General features: G+C 35.8%; 1 protein-coding gene across 5 annotated transcripts in view; it reads right to left on the bottom strand.

The window, feature by feature from the left end:
* Positions 1 to 9,446: 9,446 nt before the first annotated feature.
* The window catches only part of rdgA (retinal degeneration A), a 97,478-nt gene continuing 90,374 nt past the window's right edge, over positions 9,447 to 16,550 (bottom strand). For all 5 annotated transcript variants that reach the window (XM_017908517.1, XM_017908518.1, XM_017908514.1 and 2 more), the window contains 8 exons: positions 15,538 to 15,932; positions 14,465 to 14,847; positions 13,499 to 13,811; positions 13,006 to 13,186; positions 11,858 to 12,304; positions 10,826 to 11,098; positions 10,379 to 10,542; positions 9,447 to 9,556 (listed from right to left, as the gene is read on the bottom strand). In XM_017908517.1, the coding sequence (XP_017764006.1) occupies positions 9,507 to 9,556; positions 10,379 to 10,542; positions 10,826 to 11,098; positions 11,858 to 12,304; positions 13,006 to 13,186; positions 13,499 to 13,811; positions 14,465 to 14,847; positions 15,538 to 15,932 (2,206 nt within the window). In that variant the 3' untranslated portion in view covers positions 9,447 to 9,506. The remainder of the gene's footprint in view (positions 9,557 to 10,378; positions 10,543 to 10,825; positions 11,099 to 11,857; positions 12,305 to 13,005; positions 13,187 to 13,498; positions 13,812 to 14,464; positions 14,848 to 15,537; positions 15,933 to 16,550) is intronic.

Genomic DNA, 16,550 nt, shown 5'->3' with positions numbered 1-16,550 from the left:
GCGAACGTTCAACGTTGAGTGTCTATAGTCGTCTATAGTAATGAAAGGGTTAACGAAGCACCAATATGAAGTTTCAGGCAAATGGAGCCTGATGAGAACAAGCGGGTTTTGTCGCGCGACCACTTCTTGCCTGAATGTCACGAATACGCTTTTAGCTACACGCGAAAAACTTGCAATGGGTGAAAATTGAACGTTGCAAACTTGCCAGTTTGCCCTTTCACACATTATGCGATTCAATAAACCGTTAAAATGGGAAGAAAATGTTCACGCGAAAGAACCCGCACGTCTGCATTGATACTGAAGCCACCTGTCGCCGGCAATGCATTGCAAGCGTGGACTGGAAGTACAGTAACGCCCGCTTAATTGTCGCGCGACGAAGACAGCCCATTTCGCCTATAACACTAATAGTTTGTAATTTAATTGAACTACGAAGACCTCTTTAAGGAAAATTTAATCACACAACGAATATTCGAATATTATAATTATAATGCACGAATTTCATATTAATAAGAAATAAAGTAAATATAAGTAGTAATATAAAAAAATAATACTGTTATTTTAATAATAGAAACAGTTTGATAAATTATATAAATTTCGATCGTAATAATCCATTAGAATTTTCATGTTTGGCTAAACAAACACAAATGAATGAATGTGTAACTTAGATTTGTTACTATTATATTTATATATCATAAACCTGTTTGTATTTTTTCCTGTATTTGTGGTATACAAGAATCACATTAAATAACTTGATAAAGTAAAATATAAAGAGAAATGATTTGACAATTTTTTAAACACCTACCTCTACCGATAAATGGTTTCTCGTCGACGTGGGTTGTTACAGTTAAGCGGGCACTGTTGTACGTCGCGAGGACAGACACATCGATCGCGGCATATAGCGTGGTTTCGTCGTCGACGTTCTAATTGTAAGCGTAGAGGAAAGAAGTGGAAACGCGTACACGGACAGACGAGAAGTGTTTTAGCGACGCGTACTCGGCCCGAAACGCCGTGATTGTCGCCGATTTATTGCTCTAAGAACTTAAGATGAAACTCACGGACCAAGGCCGCGTCACCGAGAAAGGCAATACTGTGTTTCTTTTCCTCTCCAGGAAAATTCGCGCTATCTTTGCACGCTTATTCTCTACCACACACTATGGCTATCTCTCGCGTTCTGCATCTTTTTATTTTCTCCACTCCTTTTGTTTTACTCGTCGTTCCTCCTGTTGCTTTATTCATATTGGTTCACGATTCGTCCGTTACGCGGCGTTAGCTTCGTCTTTCTTCGCTCTCTGGTGATCGGCCTCGCGAAGGGCCTTGCGTGAAAGCTTTGCCTGTCACGATTTCGATTTTCAATCTTCGCGTAATTGCGGGCGTGGTAATTGACGTGATTACGAGAGCGATAGTAAAATGTGATAGAGATGATAAACATGACGTGTAAAATATTAAGTAATAAAGTTTGAAGTATATAAAGTAGGATAAAACAGAGTTTTCAGTGCTTCGTAAAAGTGAAAATTGTGAAAACAGCAACTTCTTGCATTATAAATTTGTTCTTATCAATCGGAAATGACAATCTGCTTTGTAATTCGATTAATTGAAATCGAGGTAGACAAAGCTTCCATTAACTTAACGATTCGAAGTGTTAATATTTAATTCGTAAGATCAATCACACAACACTGAAAGATATTTTTATATTTTAATATATGTATGGTTTCCTAAGATAATTCTCCGCTTTCTTTTTCGCTATTGTTTACAGGAATACAGCTACGTTTCCCTTGATATTAATCCTGCTATCTAGTGCCAACGAAGTTTAAAATGTAACCTCGTTTAGAGATTCAAAATATACTCAGCAAGGTATGAGAAAACTAACCTAATCACATCGTATACTGCAGTTCAGGATTTCTTCAGTTTTCGTTCAATGATACACAGAGTTTTAATATATGTGCAAATAAAATATTACGTTTAATTCTTTTCTGCATCATATCTCTTAACGTAATATCATTTTTGCCATCTTTCAGGCGAGATATCTGATGTTTTCATCCTTCGATATTTAAAATTGCATAATTGTTTGATGTAAAAATAACTTCAAAAATATTTATTTTTAAAACTCAAACATATCCTACCCTTTACATCGCAAGTTTCTTCGCAAATGATTAGAAAGTGTTCAAGAAAAACCACAAATCTGTATGCCATTGAAAAGCAAAATCATGCACTCGCAATCGAGATCACACTTCGTCTCAAGACTCGCACATCACACAGATGCCACTCCGTCGATATCCCACAAAAACCAGGTATTTTTTTTCTTAAAAAATCTATATTACTCATTAAATGTTAATTTCGAATCGCACGAGCATCCGAATCACTGCACACAAATTCAATTTTCTAACTACAGCACTGGGCACAATGTTTATTATCATTGGATCTAAGGTTACTATCGAAACATTCGAGGGATTCGACTGACCGATTGCTGCAGGATCGATTCGCATGTGTTCGATTCGATCCCGAATCTCCACTCGAATCATCGACTATTCCCTAACAATTAATACTAAAGCCGAGTGTTAAGCACACGGTTCCATGATCGACGACGAAGAGGACATTTTTTCGAGGGGATTTAATGGAAAATACTTATCGACCGATAAGTCAACCTGACTAGAAGGAAACTTTCGAACTTTTGGGAACATCTCTCGTTTCTATCTTCGTACGTTCCAGTTTTCTCTTAACCCGATAGACGGTCACAGACCCCAGAAGGCATTGATTTTTCTTCTCTTCGTTAAGTATTCGAAAAATTCGACAGATATATCAGATCATCTCATAAATAATGCGAATATTTACTTTTTTAAATGAGTGGCGTAAATCAATTTATTTGATATTGTTAATCAGTAATATATTTTTTTTTAAAGTTTTATTTTTCTAAATGATTCTCTATCTACTAATAACTTTCTACGTTTTCTTTCATTGATTTTCTTATCTCAATTTTTTTATATATTCGCATTGCTTGTGATACTTGCTGATACTTGATGACTTGATAATACACAAGTGGTCTGGGTCAAAAGTAATGAGATTATATTTATAATTCTTCTAGGTTACATTTTGAAGAACCGAAGTGACTGCCTTCAAAGTAGTTCTCTTGGAAAGTGATACACTGATAGAAATATTTTTCTCTCTTTTTGAAGCAATACTGGAAATCGTCTTTTAGAACGTTCACTTAGTCGATTGCGGCCTTTTGAATGCTTCAATTGCACGAAGATGACAATCTTTCAGATTTTTTCTTTTTTTTAGAAAATGAAAGAAAGTCATAAGAACAAAGATTTTTAAAATAGTAGAGAATTTTACAACTAAAAATTCATTAATACATAACATGGTATGAAAGAGTACATTAATTATATAACTAAATACTTTAATATGGTTTACATTTTATAGAGGTTCACTTGTTCTTTGTTAAAGACCTGATTTATAAAGATATAGTCTTATTACTTTTGAAACAGACCTAGAGTCTGGTGTGATTAAATGTATGCATCAGTATTACATTTTATTTTTATGTACATTTTAGGAGTATACTTGAAGAATTATACTCGATGATGAAGTTTAATCGTTCGTTACAGTGTTTCTTGAGATTCTCATTAAGTACAACATGCTACGAAAAACTTCATAGTAAACGTAAAAGAAAATCAGGATAATTGGAATTATAGTAGGTAAAGTATAGATTTTAATTTTTGGCACGTTTATCCCCTTTTAAACGCATCTCCGGAATATTTTTATTTATGTAATAAAATTTTACTTTTAGTTACCAGTAATACAATGATACCAACTCGAAACTGTATATTATAAATTATGCTACAACGATACTATAACTGCAGTAATATAGTAAAATACAAATACAGTATAAATTTTAGTTTACTGTCGACCATCGGTAGCCGACGTGGCATGTGACATGTTATTATTCTAAAATCTTTCATTTCAGAGTGCATCGAGTAAACATCAATAACTGAAAACGTCAATGTACTGGATTTGCTTATTGTGAAAATATTCCCCTTCGACAGTAAAATTTGGAAGTCAAAGGTCATTGTTAGTAGTCACGGTATATAAGTGCTACCTAGTTTTGAATTTCTAAGAAACACCGTGACACGATAGGATGATTTCTTATTGACCAATAGCTTTGGAAAACACAACAAAGAAAAGTATAGATAAAGAAAGGAGAAAGGAAGAATAGGAGTCACGTTCGTTATTAAATGTCGACGAAGGTTGAAGGCTAAGATTAACTTCAGAAAGTTCAAAGGGAATCTCGAATGGTCCTGTTCTGTTCAAAGGTGAGCAATTCCAAAAGGAGAAGCAGCGAAATATTAGTTAAAACATCACGAATACAATGAAATTCCTAGGAGATAAGAAAATTCGAATTCGTTTTTAAAAACGTGAACTTGCCTTGTCTGACCATCGATTAATGCAATAATCTTGGTAAAAATACACTTATACACGCACATATGAACAAATTAACTACTAATGTTAAGAGAATGAAATGTCACGGATAGCTTTAAAAAAGACAAACGTTTCTAGAGGTAATCGATCGTGTTCTTTTTCTTTTTTTAAGTTCAATATTTTAAATTACGACTATTTAAGATTTCGATAATAGTTATAGGAGACTCTCCGATATGTACACGATTTAACGAGAAAATATTGGATAACGTACAAAATAGAATTAGTCCTGCCACTGTAGCGAGAACATCCCCGAAAAGAATTAAATTTTTATTGAGACAATTATCGATCGCGGAATCGAAAATGGTGCGAAGAACAGGTGGAATGAAATTTATATACTAGCAATTTGAAATATTAGCAAGTATTTCTGATTTCATTTCTGTCAACAGTTAAGTATAATATTGTAGTATTTTACAATTGAAGTTACTGCTATTTTACTTTAATTTTTATAATAATTCAGACGAATGTCCTTTGCAGTAAATATACTATTTGTGTTCTAATAATATCTTAAAATGAATGCGGAACATTTGTTGGCTATGAATGAAATTGAACTTTAACATTTATAATGCTATTACTCATTCGACCTTTGTTAACCTCTGCCCCCAATTGATTGATCACATCATCATCGAGCATTAGCTTATTGTAACCCCATTACCGTAAATTTGTCGACAAGTTATTAATCATCGTATCTCTGTATGGATTCACTTAAGATCTAGCAAAATATTCTTTTCAGACATTTACACGCTGATACGAGTGTGATTTACGATTCAAAAAGTGCAAAATTCGTATTATAACCGATGCCTAACTCGATCGATAAGGAAGTTTACGCGAAACATGCATCGAAATCTCCGTGTAATTGAATCGATTCGAGTGCATCGCGATTTTAATAGACGATAGACGAAATAAGAAAAAGATGTCTTACAATTTACGTAATAACACGACGATTTAACACGATTCGAAGTATTTAAAACTCCTTGATCGATTGAACGATTTATCTTCGAAGAATCTTTCGTGAAACAAGAAACGTCAGAACAATCACAAGAACCTTCTTATCACGGAGCATTTCCTGAAAAGCAACGTTTTAGTCTACAAATTGAAACCTTACATAGGTGGCTACAATCACGATGAACAATAACAAAGATAACGCAATCCTGGGAACCGAGAGTCTCCGCGAGACACTTCGACGAAACTCGAAGAAACGGTGACTGTTGTACGATTCTTAAACTAAGGAAAACAAAAGATAAACGCGGGAATGAAAACCAATAAAGGAAAGTGTTTTATTTGTGACATAAATATAATTTAAATTCGATGAGATTCAAATAATATTTGAAGTAACAAATTTTTAATTTATAACATCAAAAATTAATATTTCGTTTAAATTAAAAAAAAAAATATGTTCATTCGGCTTAACCTAAATGATCGACGGAGCTGTCTTCGAATTAAATAAAATGATCAACTAATATTTCAGCTTATTTTAGCGTATAGCTCTAGCTTCCTCTTTATCATGCTTTTCTAAATCTTTGCGACGTTCATTGCACGAAGAATCACGTTCGTTTTCATTAAATAACAGGGACATTAAATATAATGGAAAATCAATCGTTCGTTCGATGAACGTCGCGCGTTTCCCCGGGATAGAATTACAAAGGCATCGTGATTACACTACATATAAAAAATAATCAGAACAACGTATCTTACGCTCGAAGGCATTTCTAGAATCGATTTCACCATTGTTATTAGATACCTGTATTCTACTGATATACTTACAATTAATTTACTTGATACGCGGCCGTACGCGCATGCACGAAATGTCCACCGCAGAACTTCTCTAACTCGATCATTAAAAATATCAGTTTAATTAGAGAGAATAAAGACACACGAGGAGCGGACACGCGCGAATACGATTTCTCTCGATTTATTCGAGTCGACTTACCATTTATAATGTCCTTCCTCTTTTTTCTCCTGCATTAATTAACGTGGCTAAATTTGAGGTTAGGTTCGTGTCAGAAATTTTTAGACGAATTCATTCGTAGAACATTTTTCTACATTAAACATCGACTTCGTGTCGATTGAATTTCGAAGATTTCGTTTCCTCTTGCTGAAGAGAACTACAACAACTAGATCGTAAAATCGTTGAAGCGTTCAAGGATCGTTTCTTGCGAATCCCTTGGATCACCTTTAATAATAAAAATACGTAGATCGTAATAATCGAAAACTGGGGATCAAAGATGGCGTTCCCCTGACAATAGCGTTTAAAAGAAGTACACACGATACGCTTGAAACGAGAAACTATTATCCGCTATAATACAATTTTCGAAATGGTTATTTGAATACTTATACTACCGCGAATCGAGTCGAGTATTTAATATTAGACATTCGTGAACGTATAATACTCGCGAGTGTCCAACATGGTTAACTTACCTTGTAAACATTTACAGGTATATCATCGTGACTCCACTGTGTTTCAAAACGATCTCACGTGTCCGTAGGACCAATAATGCTCGAAGGAGTACTATATATATATACACGTTACACGATATAATTCGACAGTAAAATTAGAGTAGTCTAGTAACAGTATAATAATAAGCGACGATAGACCGTCATTTTAAAAGCTAATTGGTGTTCGTACGTTGATCCCCTTTTTCATTTTGGTACCGATAATGATAATTCTTAATTACGATAATTCTTTTCTTCGAGCACATAACCTCTTCACTTATCACACCTCCAATTTTCGTCCGATCTCTGCTTGCTTTTGTTTCTCAACTGATTAATATCGCGTAAATGGGCGAACATCGATGCTTGTGTTATCGTGAAGGCTCCCATTATTGGCGTATAAATAGAATTTTTAAGGATCGACGCGATACAATGGATCTCTTTTCAATACTGGAATTTTTAAGCCGCGTTTACATGTTCGCAATACACGAATTCTCTTAAAATCCCTAGGGTTAATTTTTAATGGTTTCTGAAAATCTACTCGCTCAAAATTGAACTACTATACTAAAGAAAATAGAAACATTAACGATATTCTTTATTTTTAACAGAATAAATGATACCAGAAGAATGGAACAACATTTTAGGACAAATGGAAAATTGAGAATTCGTTTCACGATTTACACTTGGAAATAAGACATTTTGGACCAAGAAAAATTGTACAAGGATGTACGAATTCTACGCATATTGCACACACGAAAACACAACTTAAGGTTCCATCGGTTCATCGACTGATTGGCACAATTTCGTTTGAATCGATGTTTTCTTTCACGAGAATTCTGATTGTATTTTAATATTAAATATAATACTAGAAAACATATCGATTAAATTTCAGACGACCACACAACCAAGCTAAATCGATTATATCACCCCGATCCTGTGCTTGAAGCTTCCACAGCTGATCGTTCATCCTATCCAGCTATCCGTATGTATCTCTTTCAAATTTTCGCATCTATCAAATCCATTTACTTCGTCTTTAATAATTTCCTCCTTTCTTCGCTGAATTCGTATGTGTAAATACCTGTGTGTATTCATAGGTTGGCGTGTGTATGTGTACGTGTGTCCAAGAGTGCCAAAAAGTTCGACGAATGTTCACGGACAAGAAAAAACAGCATCGTGAAGAAACCTTTGTATCTTAAGGACAATAAATATTATATCAGTATTTAACGTACGTAGAAAATATATGTATATGTATAATATATGTATATTAACGCGACACTTTGTTTTTATATAGAAAAAGATATGTGTACCCGATGCAACGAGGTATCCTAGAACAAGCGAAGAGAATAATTCAACGACATAGTAAAGTGAACGTTCGGATACCAGCAGAGTCGGATAGAACTTCCTTTCCTTCAAACTCAAGAAACGGGTATCGCGATAAAACATGTATCTCATTGGTCGACCATGAATAATGAAGAGCGTTTCTTCGAACACGACTTGATAGAGCGATTGGTAAAAAGGAGAAACTCACGCAAGGAACGATCATAAATGTTTCTATATCATCGGCGCAACTACAATACAAAAGAAATTAGAGTAATCGATTCTAACGAACTGAACACGGTCGAAGGAATAACTGGAACGAAAAATTCTGTCCAACTCTGTGAACAACTACCCCTAAGGTTCCGTGTACTCCGCGCGGAAAGAAGGCGATGGCGTCACTAGTCGCGGAGGTGAAAAATGTAAAAATCGCGTCTACGTGGAACAACAGCGCTAAATCGATAAGGATAGTTACTTATATATCTCAGCCAACTCGTAATACCTAGAAATGGAACGTAGAAAAATATAAAAGAAAAACCATATAAACGAATACGTGAAGATATTAGTCTTTATAACATTAGCTACGAGTAAATCTCCGATTATCATTCTTCTTTGATCCTGGTCTCTCACTAATTCGGTTTTTCGGGTCGCCCCCGTAAAATCCCATGCTTGAAACTTGCCTGCCACGCGGATACGTTTGACAATAGCAACAACGCGAATGAGCAAAAAAATCCCTCATCGGGGAATTTTTCTTCTACCACCTACAGGCGTGTTACTACTCAGCATTCGCTATCTTCGCGAAGATCGCGAGCGAAACACGGCTCGCGTGCTTCCGTGGTCGGTAAGACGAGGCTCGAGAGGAAAGGCGCGTACGCAATGTACACTTGCTCGCCTGACTATGCGAGGGTACGACTTCGAAATATACATATACATATTTATGCATGTAGAGGCTCGTAATCGATGGAAAAATCTGTAAACTGTGTGAAACGCGTGTACGTGTGTATAATTCACCTATGCAGAATGCAATTAATTTGCACGCTCGTGAAAAGGGATCTCGAGGCTTCGACGAGAAAGGTTGGAGAATACCTTCGTAAATACACATTGACATGGCTGCTAATATATCGATGAAAGGAGTATCGATTTATCACGTGCGACTTACGCGAGAATGGAAACGAAAGTGTGTTGATAACCGATGTCCACAACGATTTCTTCGCCTGGATCTTCGTCCGGTTGTTCCATCGAATGTTCCTAATCTATTCGGTATCAGCTCAGGCCCTACCAATTACGGCCGGAGGTCAAAGGGCATTCTCCATATCTTCCGTTGACAGCTGGAACTCCTCTTGACCTATATATCAGCGAACAATGCCAATTTAACGATCCAGCGGAGTTACAAAAAGGATTTCAGTTTGATAGAATGTCTGATAGAGTAACCATTAAAAGTCGCGTAGGGAAAATAGCTGCTTTCAAAGGCTTTCTCCAATGGAGAGCACTAACGGATAGTTCTTTATAAAACTTTTGCATATCCTTATCAACGGTTTTTCATATTGCAACAGGCTTTATGCACGGGGTAAATAAAGCGGATAAATAATTTAAGTGAAGTTTCTGATGGAAAGAAATTTTAAAGAAAATATCCAGTCACGACAAGTAGGTACTAATAGATGATAGTTTGTATCACCAAGACTATCTAAAAAAAAAATTGTAAAATTATTTGAAAATATACTTATTGAGTGTTTATAATAGATTGTATCATAAACAAAAAGTGCTGTACTGTAATATTAAAATGGCTTGAAGCTTTGACTGCAGGATCTTTTCTTTAACTCACCTTGTATACAAAACCTCTATAGTAATACCTTTTCAAATTAAAAATAGGAGGAAACATTTCCCCTGCATTTGATTCAATATTTTTTTAAGATTATGGGAAAGAGGAATTTCTAATTAGGGAAAAAAATGAAAATAGCATTCCCATTTGATAAAGTGTTAGATGAAAAAAGAAATGTTTCCTTCACTCTTACTTGGTAATATTATTAACTTGAATTTTTATTTCTTCTAACTAACCCTAATTTTCTAACACTTTGTGACTTGCCAAGCTGCTATATACACAATTTAACCTGAGAATGTTTTCCTTCGTAAAACGCGAGCATCCGGAGAAAAAGATCAAAACACTCACTGCATAAATACGCTGCGAGGTCACGATCCTCCGCTTGCAAGGCTAGATCGCGAGGTGTGTAGCCGCGTCGATCCTTGATGATTAAAGAAGCACCGCCAGCCACTAACATGCAGCAAATGGAACGACGCTTATATTGAGCCGCTTTGTGCAGAGCGGTCTGACCTCTGCAATTAGAAAGCACAGGCCTTTTTTTGTTTACTCTTATTTACGCGCCAGGAATAGACCTCTTCTTTGATCGGCACTGTGTTTCGTTGTAAACAGACTTTAAAGTGCAAACAAAAAATTTTCCAATTTACTCTTAGGCCAGTGTGGCTAAAGATCAAGCTAAATGTTGGACCTCTGAAATGTCAGAGGGAACACTTCCGTATCATTTATGCTACTCACCTGTCTCTTCTTCATCTGTTTTTATTTTGGGTATTGCAAGAATTATAATTATGAGTGACTTACTTGTCGTTGTCAATCATATTGAGAATAGTCGGTGGTGCGCAAGCGATGAGGTATCTAACAATATCCTTGTGACCATATCTCGAGGCCATGTGAAGAGCAGTTTGTCCAGAAGAGTCGATAGATAAAAGGGAGTATCCTTTCTCGTGTAGTTCCTTCAAAGCCTGTAGATCACCGATTTTCGCAGCTTTCAAAATACCGTCGCTGGCTTTCTCCAATAGTCTTGTGTTAAAAGTATGGACCTCAGAACTCAGGCTAAAGAGTCTATCTCGTGGACTGTAACAAAATAATTTTTATCCTTTTATAGCTTTTATACTCCAATTAGTTATTCAAACAATAATTCTTTCCTTTTTGACCACTGATTTTTATTTAATATAAGAGTACATAGGTATTGAATTCTGAAGAGAGAAAATAGTATACATGAAATGTTAAAGCTATGGTTAACCACAAGGAAAGAAATTAAAGCGTAAAGGTAAATATTCTGAAAGGATACTCTATTTCATTGATTCAGAGAAACATTTGCAAGAGAGATGCACTAATGTACATCCCAGCATTAGCTACCATTCCTTTGCAATAGAAATCAAATGAAAGAGGCCTACTAAGTTCTTTAACCAAATTAAAGCTTCTCTATAGAGAGAGCTAGGTATGGGGGTGAATAGATGCAGGTTTGTTTGGGAAGAATGCAACTAAGAGGAATACCAAGTGAGTAATCAAATTTGAAATAGAGATTTCAACTTGTTTTAGATAAAGGTAGTACCATTTTCTTTTACAAAATATATTTAATACCTAATTTTTTTAATAAATAATTTCACTTCACGCTCAAAGAAACAGCTCTTTTACTCCTTCAATAGAAAATTCTTAGAATATGGTACATTCAAGCAAAAATAAAAATTCTAAAACATTACATAAACGAATCTCCATAAGATCCATTTCTTAACATCCATTATAACTTCTATAGACTTCAAATTACACATCAATGTATTGTCACATCGTTTACATTAAACTGGTATGGAAAGTAAGATAATAATAGCTTACCTAATGAACATGGGTGGTGCCTGACGTTGCGTCTGAGCGGCAACAGTCGCAGAGATCGATTTTGAAGAACTGCTTTGCTTATTCGCGTCTCCAGATACCTTCTCCTCCTTTTTCATATTCAGAGATGCATCTTGAGACGCGTCTTTACTCATCGATTCATGAGGTTTCGCAGTATCCTGAGACTCATCCTGTGTTTTCGTTTCAGCTGGTGCTTCAGCTGGTGCTTCAGCTGGTGTCTCAGCTGGCGTTTCAACTGGTGTTTTAGCTGGTGCTTTAGGTGATGCCTCAGCTGGTACTGTAGATGTTGCTTCAACTGGTGTCTCAGCTGGTGTTTCAGGCGCTGCATCCTGAGGTTTCGCATCTGGCTGCGCCTTTGACGTTTCTTTAGATTGTTCTTCTTTAGGCTGCTCTGCTGTCATGGCTGCATTTGTCGTTGGTCGTTCTTCGCTATATTACACGTTCTTTCTATTAATCTAATGATAGGATTGCATTACCATTACAGATATCATGGACACACGGACGAATGTGTGAAGTGGCAATAAAAGGTTCAAACAAGGTATTATTGCGAGACTACGAGTCAATTGTGTAGCTCTTGCTTATTGTTATTATATACAGAATTAATTAATAACTTCACTATAGCTAATACAGATATAAGAAAAATATAGAAGTCACTACATTATATAAAATAAATATAATTCTCTACTTAATGTGAATTGGCTGCTCAAAACCATTCCTCTGATTTTAAGAAACACCACGAGTAGCTCTTTTTGGAAGACATTTTATACAGTTTAATTACACTGTATTTAGAATTAAAGAAAACTCTTAGTAAAGGAAAATGTAAAACGGATATCTCAGATAAAAGAGTCAACAGATCAGAAGGGAAAGGGACAAAGTAACAAAGTCAGTTCTTAAACATTATGATAAAATTTACACCTTGATGGTTCTGAACAGTCAATCTAAGTTCAACAGAAAATAACATTGTGATTCAATCAACAGTTTTAAGGTGTTGTTTAAATATAAAAGGATAAGAACATACAATACGATATTCATTAGGTATCAAAAGAAGGATCACACGCAGAGCAATCACAATGAATCTACCGTGGACGAATGGAACAAGAATTTCCAATTCGATGAATGAAAAGAAGTACCTTGGCGACGGATGAGCTGTTTCCGGTTCTTGACTCGCGGACATCTTCGTTCCCTCAAGCTCACTAGATTGATTGGTTGCACTCTCCTCGAGAAGATACAGCACTTCGACAGCTACATCGGTCACGTAATGGAGTTGCTCTTGGGCTCTATCGATCCTGAAGAATCGCTCTGCTGTGCACGCTGAAAATTGATTTGGACAATCATACGGTATAATTTAAATTGTAATTTAAAGTTTCAGGCTATACAATACAGGTCTTACAATAGGTACCGATTTTATTCATTTACGGTAATATAATATAAGTTGTTAATGAACTACCTACATTAAATTGAATTTAATTATATAAATTTAATTGCAGAAATGACTGTTATTATTTTATATTAGCCAGATACAATGGACAAATTTTTGTTAATAATTGTCTTTGTCAAATTATCCTCAGGAATCAGAAAGCCCTGCAAATCGTTTGAGTAAACACATTGTACAGTAGTACTTACAGTCGAGGAAGCAACAAGTGTCCATATTATAGTCTTTCGCCAGTGTCTTCCTCAAGGATTCTAAATCCATGGTGGCGTCGAGATCAAGTGGATCCGCAATCCACGTGACCGCGGCCTTCTTCAACATATCCTTGTCGTGGTGATATCTCTCGTAATCTGACATCTTGATCTTCATTACCGGTAGTTTTAACCTCTCGAGTTTCACATCCTGTTGGGGTTTGCCTGCATTTCTTCGTTTCGCTAGCATCGTCGCTTTGTTCAGTAATTTTAAAGTTATAATGGATGGCAACAGTCGACAAGCTTCACCATCAACCTGAAGTAAGAATAATAGATCCTTTTGTACATGATAAACAATATTTTATGTGACAAAATATTAGTTCACTGCTAAAAATTTTGTTAGAACTCTCTGTAAATCTATTTTAATTATATTTTTAAAAGCTACCAACAGAATATGAACGAGATAATCAATTATATCTTCTTGATATAGTTTCGGAAAATCTTAATTACAAAAGTAACTGACTTTCTGTACTCATTTTTACTACATTCCAAGCCTCTGCTTGATTATACAAAATCATTAAACTGCTGCATCAATACTACTCAATTACCTTATGTTATTATTAAACGTTCTTTTTTTTATTACATTTTGCAACAACATAAAAGTAAAAGAGGTATTCCACTAAAGCGAACGTTCACAAATAAAGAAGTAAAAGAAATTAAAGAATTAATCAAAATAATGAAATTACAATAACACCAAAATCAACCAAGGGTCCATCTTCCTTAAAATAAGAATTTTGTTAAGAGATGCTTTAATTCATAATTGTGTCTGTTTCTTAAACACTTTCAAATTATATTCGAGTATCCAGTTCCTAAAAAAACATGTAAAACAAAATCAATGTTGTAACCAACTGATAAATTAAATTAAAAAATTAAAAGGAAACTTAAATGTTTCACATGACAAAGAGTTACCTGCATTGGGATGGTCCTCGTGGTAATCAGCTTAGCTGTGCTGCACTGTGCAATACAGGTACCATGTCCACCTGCTTGAAGAAGTGGAAGCTGATACGTGGTCAAACCAACGACCTCGATCAACCCATCCTCCGTCGATGGTTCCTTAGTCCCACTAGCAGCACCCCAAGGATGGGTTCCACCGCCGTAAGAGGCGATATTCAAGAAGACTATAGCATGGACACGATGCTCCTTTAGCTTCGGCGTCATGTCCTGGCCGTCGCAGTCCAGGGTCACGAATTCCGATAGATCCTTCCACTTCCGCCTCACAAGATCTTTACCACCCATCTGACCGTAAAACATTTTGTTTCTCAACCGCGAGTTGAACCTCTCTGGATGCGCCTCTGTAATTCAATTGAGTTTAATTTTGACTTTCTGTTTTATCTATACAAACTTGTTAATATAATTTATAGATATTAATATAAATTAATGTAAACAGTTCTTTAAGCCTACGACTATATTACACTCATAATGTGTGCTCAAATATTCTATGCATAGATATTAATAACCAAAATGTTACAATGAAGCTAAGTTAGCACACATAACAGCTGCACGTCCTCACTAACAGCAAAAAGGAACAAGCCTACAAGCACTCACTTTAATTGAGTTAGTAATTCTACCCAACGTATTTATAATTTCTAACAAATTTGATATTTTAAAACAAATTTTATAATTTTTATCCTTGCTCTAATAACACAAACGAAATACAGGAAACAGAAGATTCATTTTACATAGACTCCATCCATTAAATTCCTCAAACCTTCTACCATCCTCTGAAGTACTCTATCTTACTCTCACTCTACATCCAATATCATTCTCGACTATACAGAAAACGCACATACGCTCAATGCTAACACCCTGAACACCATGGCTGTATCGAAGGAGGTTTGCATGGTAACAAGTATCGAAATAAGTACTTTCCACGCAGTTCGACGTCTCAACACTACCGTTTCTAAATAATTTAAAGGAACTGTTGCGCGCCGCAGGGGAATCCCATTCGGGGAAGGCTCGAAGAGGAGGCCATTGGGACTAACCTCGAGCTTCGTGAAATTCGAGGGCGATGTGAGCGTCCACACCAAGGGAGAAGTAATTATTAACGACGTTCAGAGGTAGATTCTCTTTGCCTTTGCCGTTATCGTCGTCGCCCTGCGCGTCAGGGTTCCTCTCCACGAGCAACTGCCACCTGTCCAGCAATGTGGTGTCGCTCTCTCCGATGTTCGTCAGGATCTTCCCGATCGGCTCGTCCGTGTAACCGCCGCCCCAGCCGAGGGCTCTGGCCAGGTCGTTTCCGGTCCCCAGAGGGAGCACTCCCACTGCTGGTGGTGGGGATGCACCGATCTGATCCAGAATCGACAGCACCCAACCGACTGTACCGTCGCCACCACAAGCGAGGACTCGAAGATTAGGAACTTTCTTGAATAATTCCAACCTGAAAATGGAAACATTTTTTAATTCCTTTTTCTCTATATGTTCCATTTTATATTAATTGAAAAATCTGTTTTTATGAGAATTTAAAAATCTTACTCATATATTTACGTATATGTTCAAAGGTAGGAAAGAAAATATAAAATACACGATAAGATCGTCGAATATAAAATGGTTGATATTTGCACTTGGATTTTTTCGTAAATATTTGATGGAAAACTGAAATGCATACATGTTTGATTAATAAAATCCGACTATAATGCACGTGTACGATAAATGCACGAAATATTATTTTATCACATTACCAAATATTTTTTATTTAATTTTCCAATCGTCACAAATAACTGAAAACTCTTTCGAGCTGCATTTTAAATCTGAAATATTTGAAAATAAAAAGCGAATATTATCGTGTACCCATTTAACGAAATTTCAGTACCAAATAGAATTTTGATGAGAATGTCATTTACAGATCGAGTTTCAAATAAAAAGCACTTAGCCACAAGATAACCAGATAGTCCAGAATCGTGTCAGCCATTCAAGCCCGTTTTTAAAAACACGATTTACCCAAGGCTGTATAATCCCTATAATTTTCAATAATTTCGTCAAAAAAAAAAAAAAAAAA

This window comes from Eufriesea mexicana, unplaced genomic scaffold, assembly GCF_001483705.2.
Source record: "Eufriesea mexicana isolate 0111107269 unplaced genomic scaffold, ASM148370v2 scaffold11180, whole genome shotgun sequence".
In the NCBI taxonomy this organism is placed as follows: domain Eukaryota; kingdom Metazoa; phylum Arthropoda; class Insecta; order Hymenoptera; family Apidae; genus Eufriesea; species Eufriesea mexicana.
This window is presented reverse-complemented; position numbering and strand designations above follow the sequence as displayed.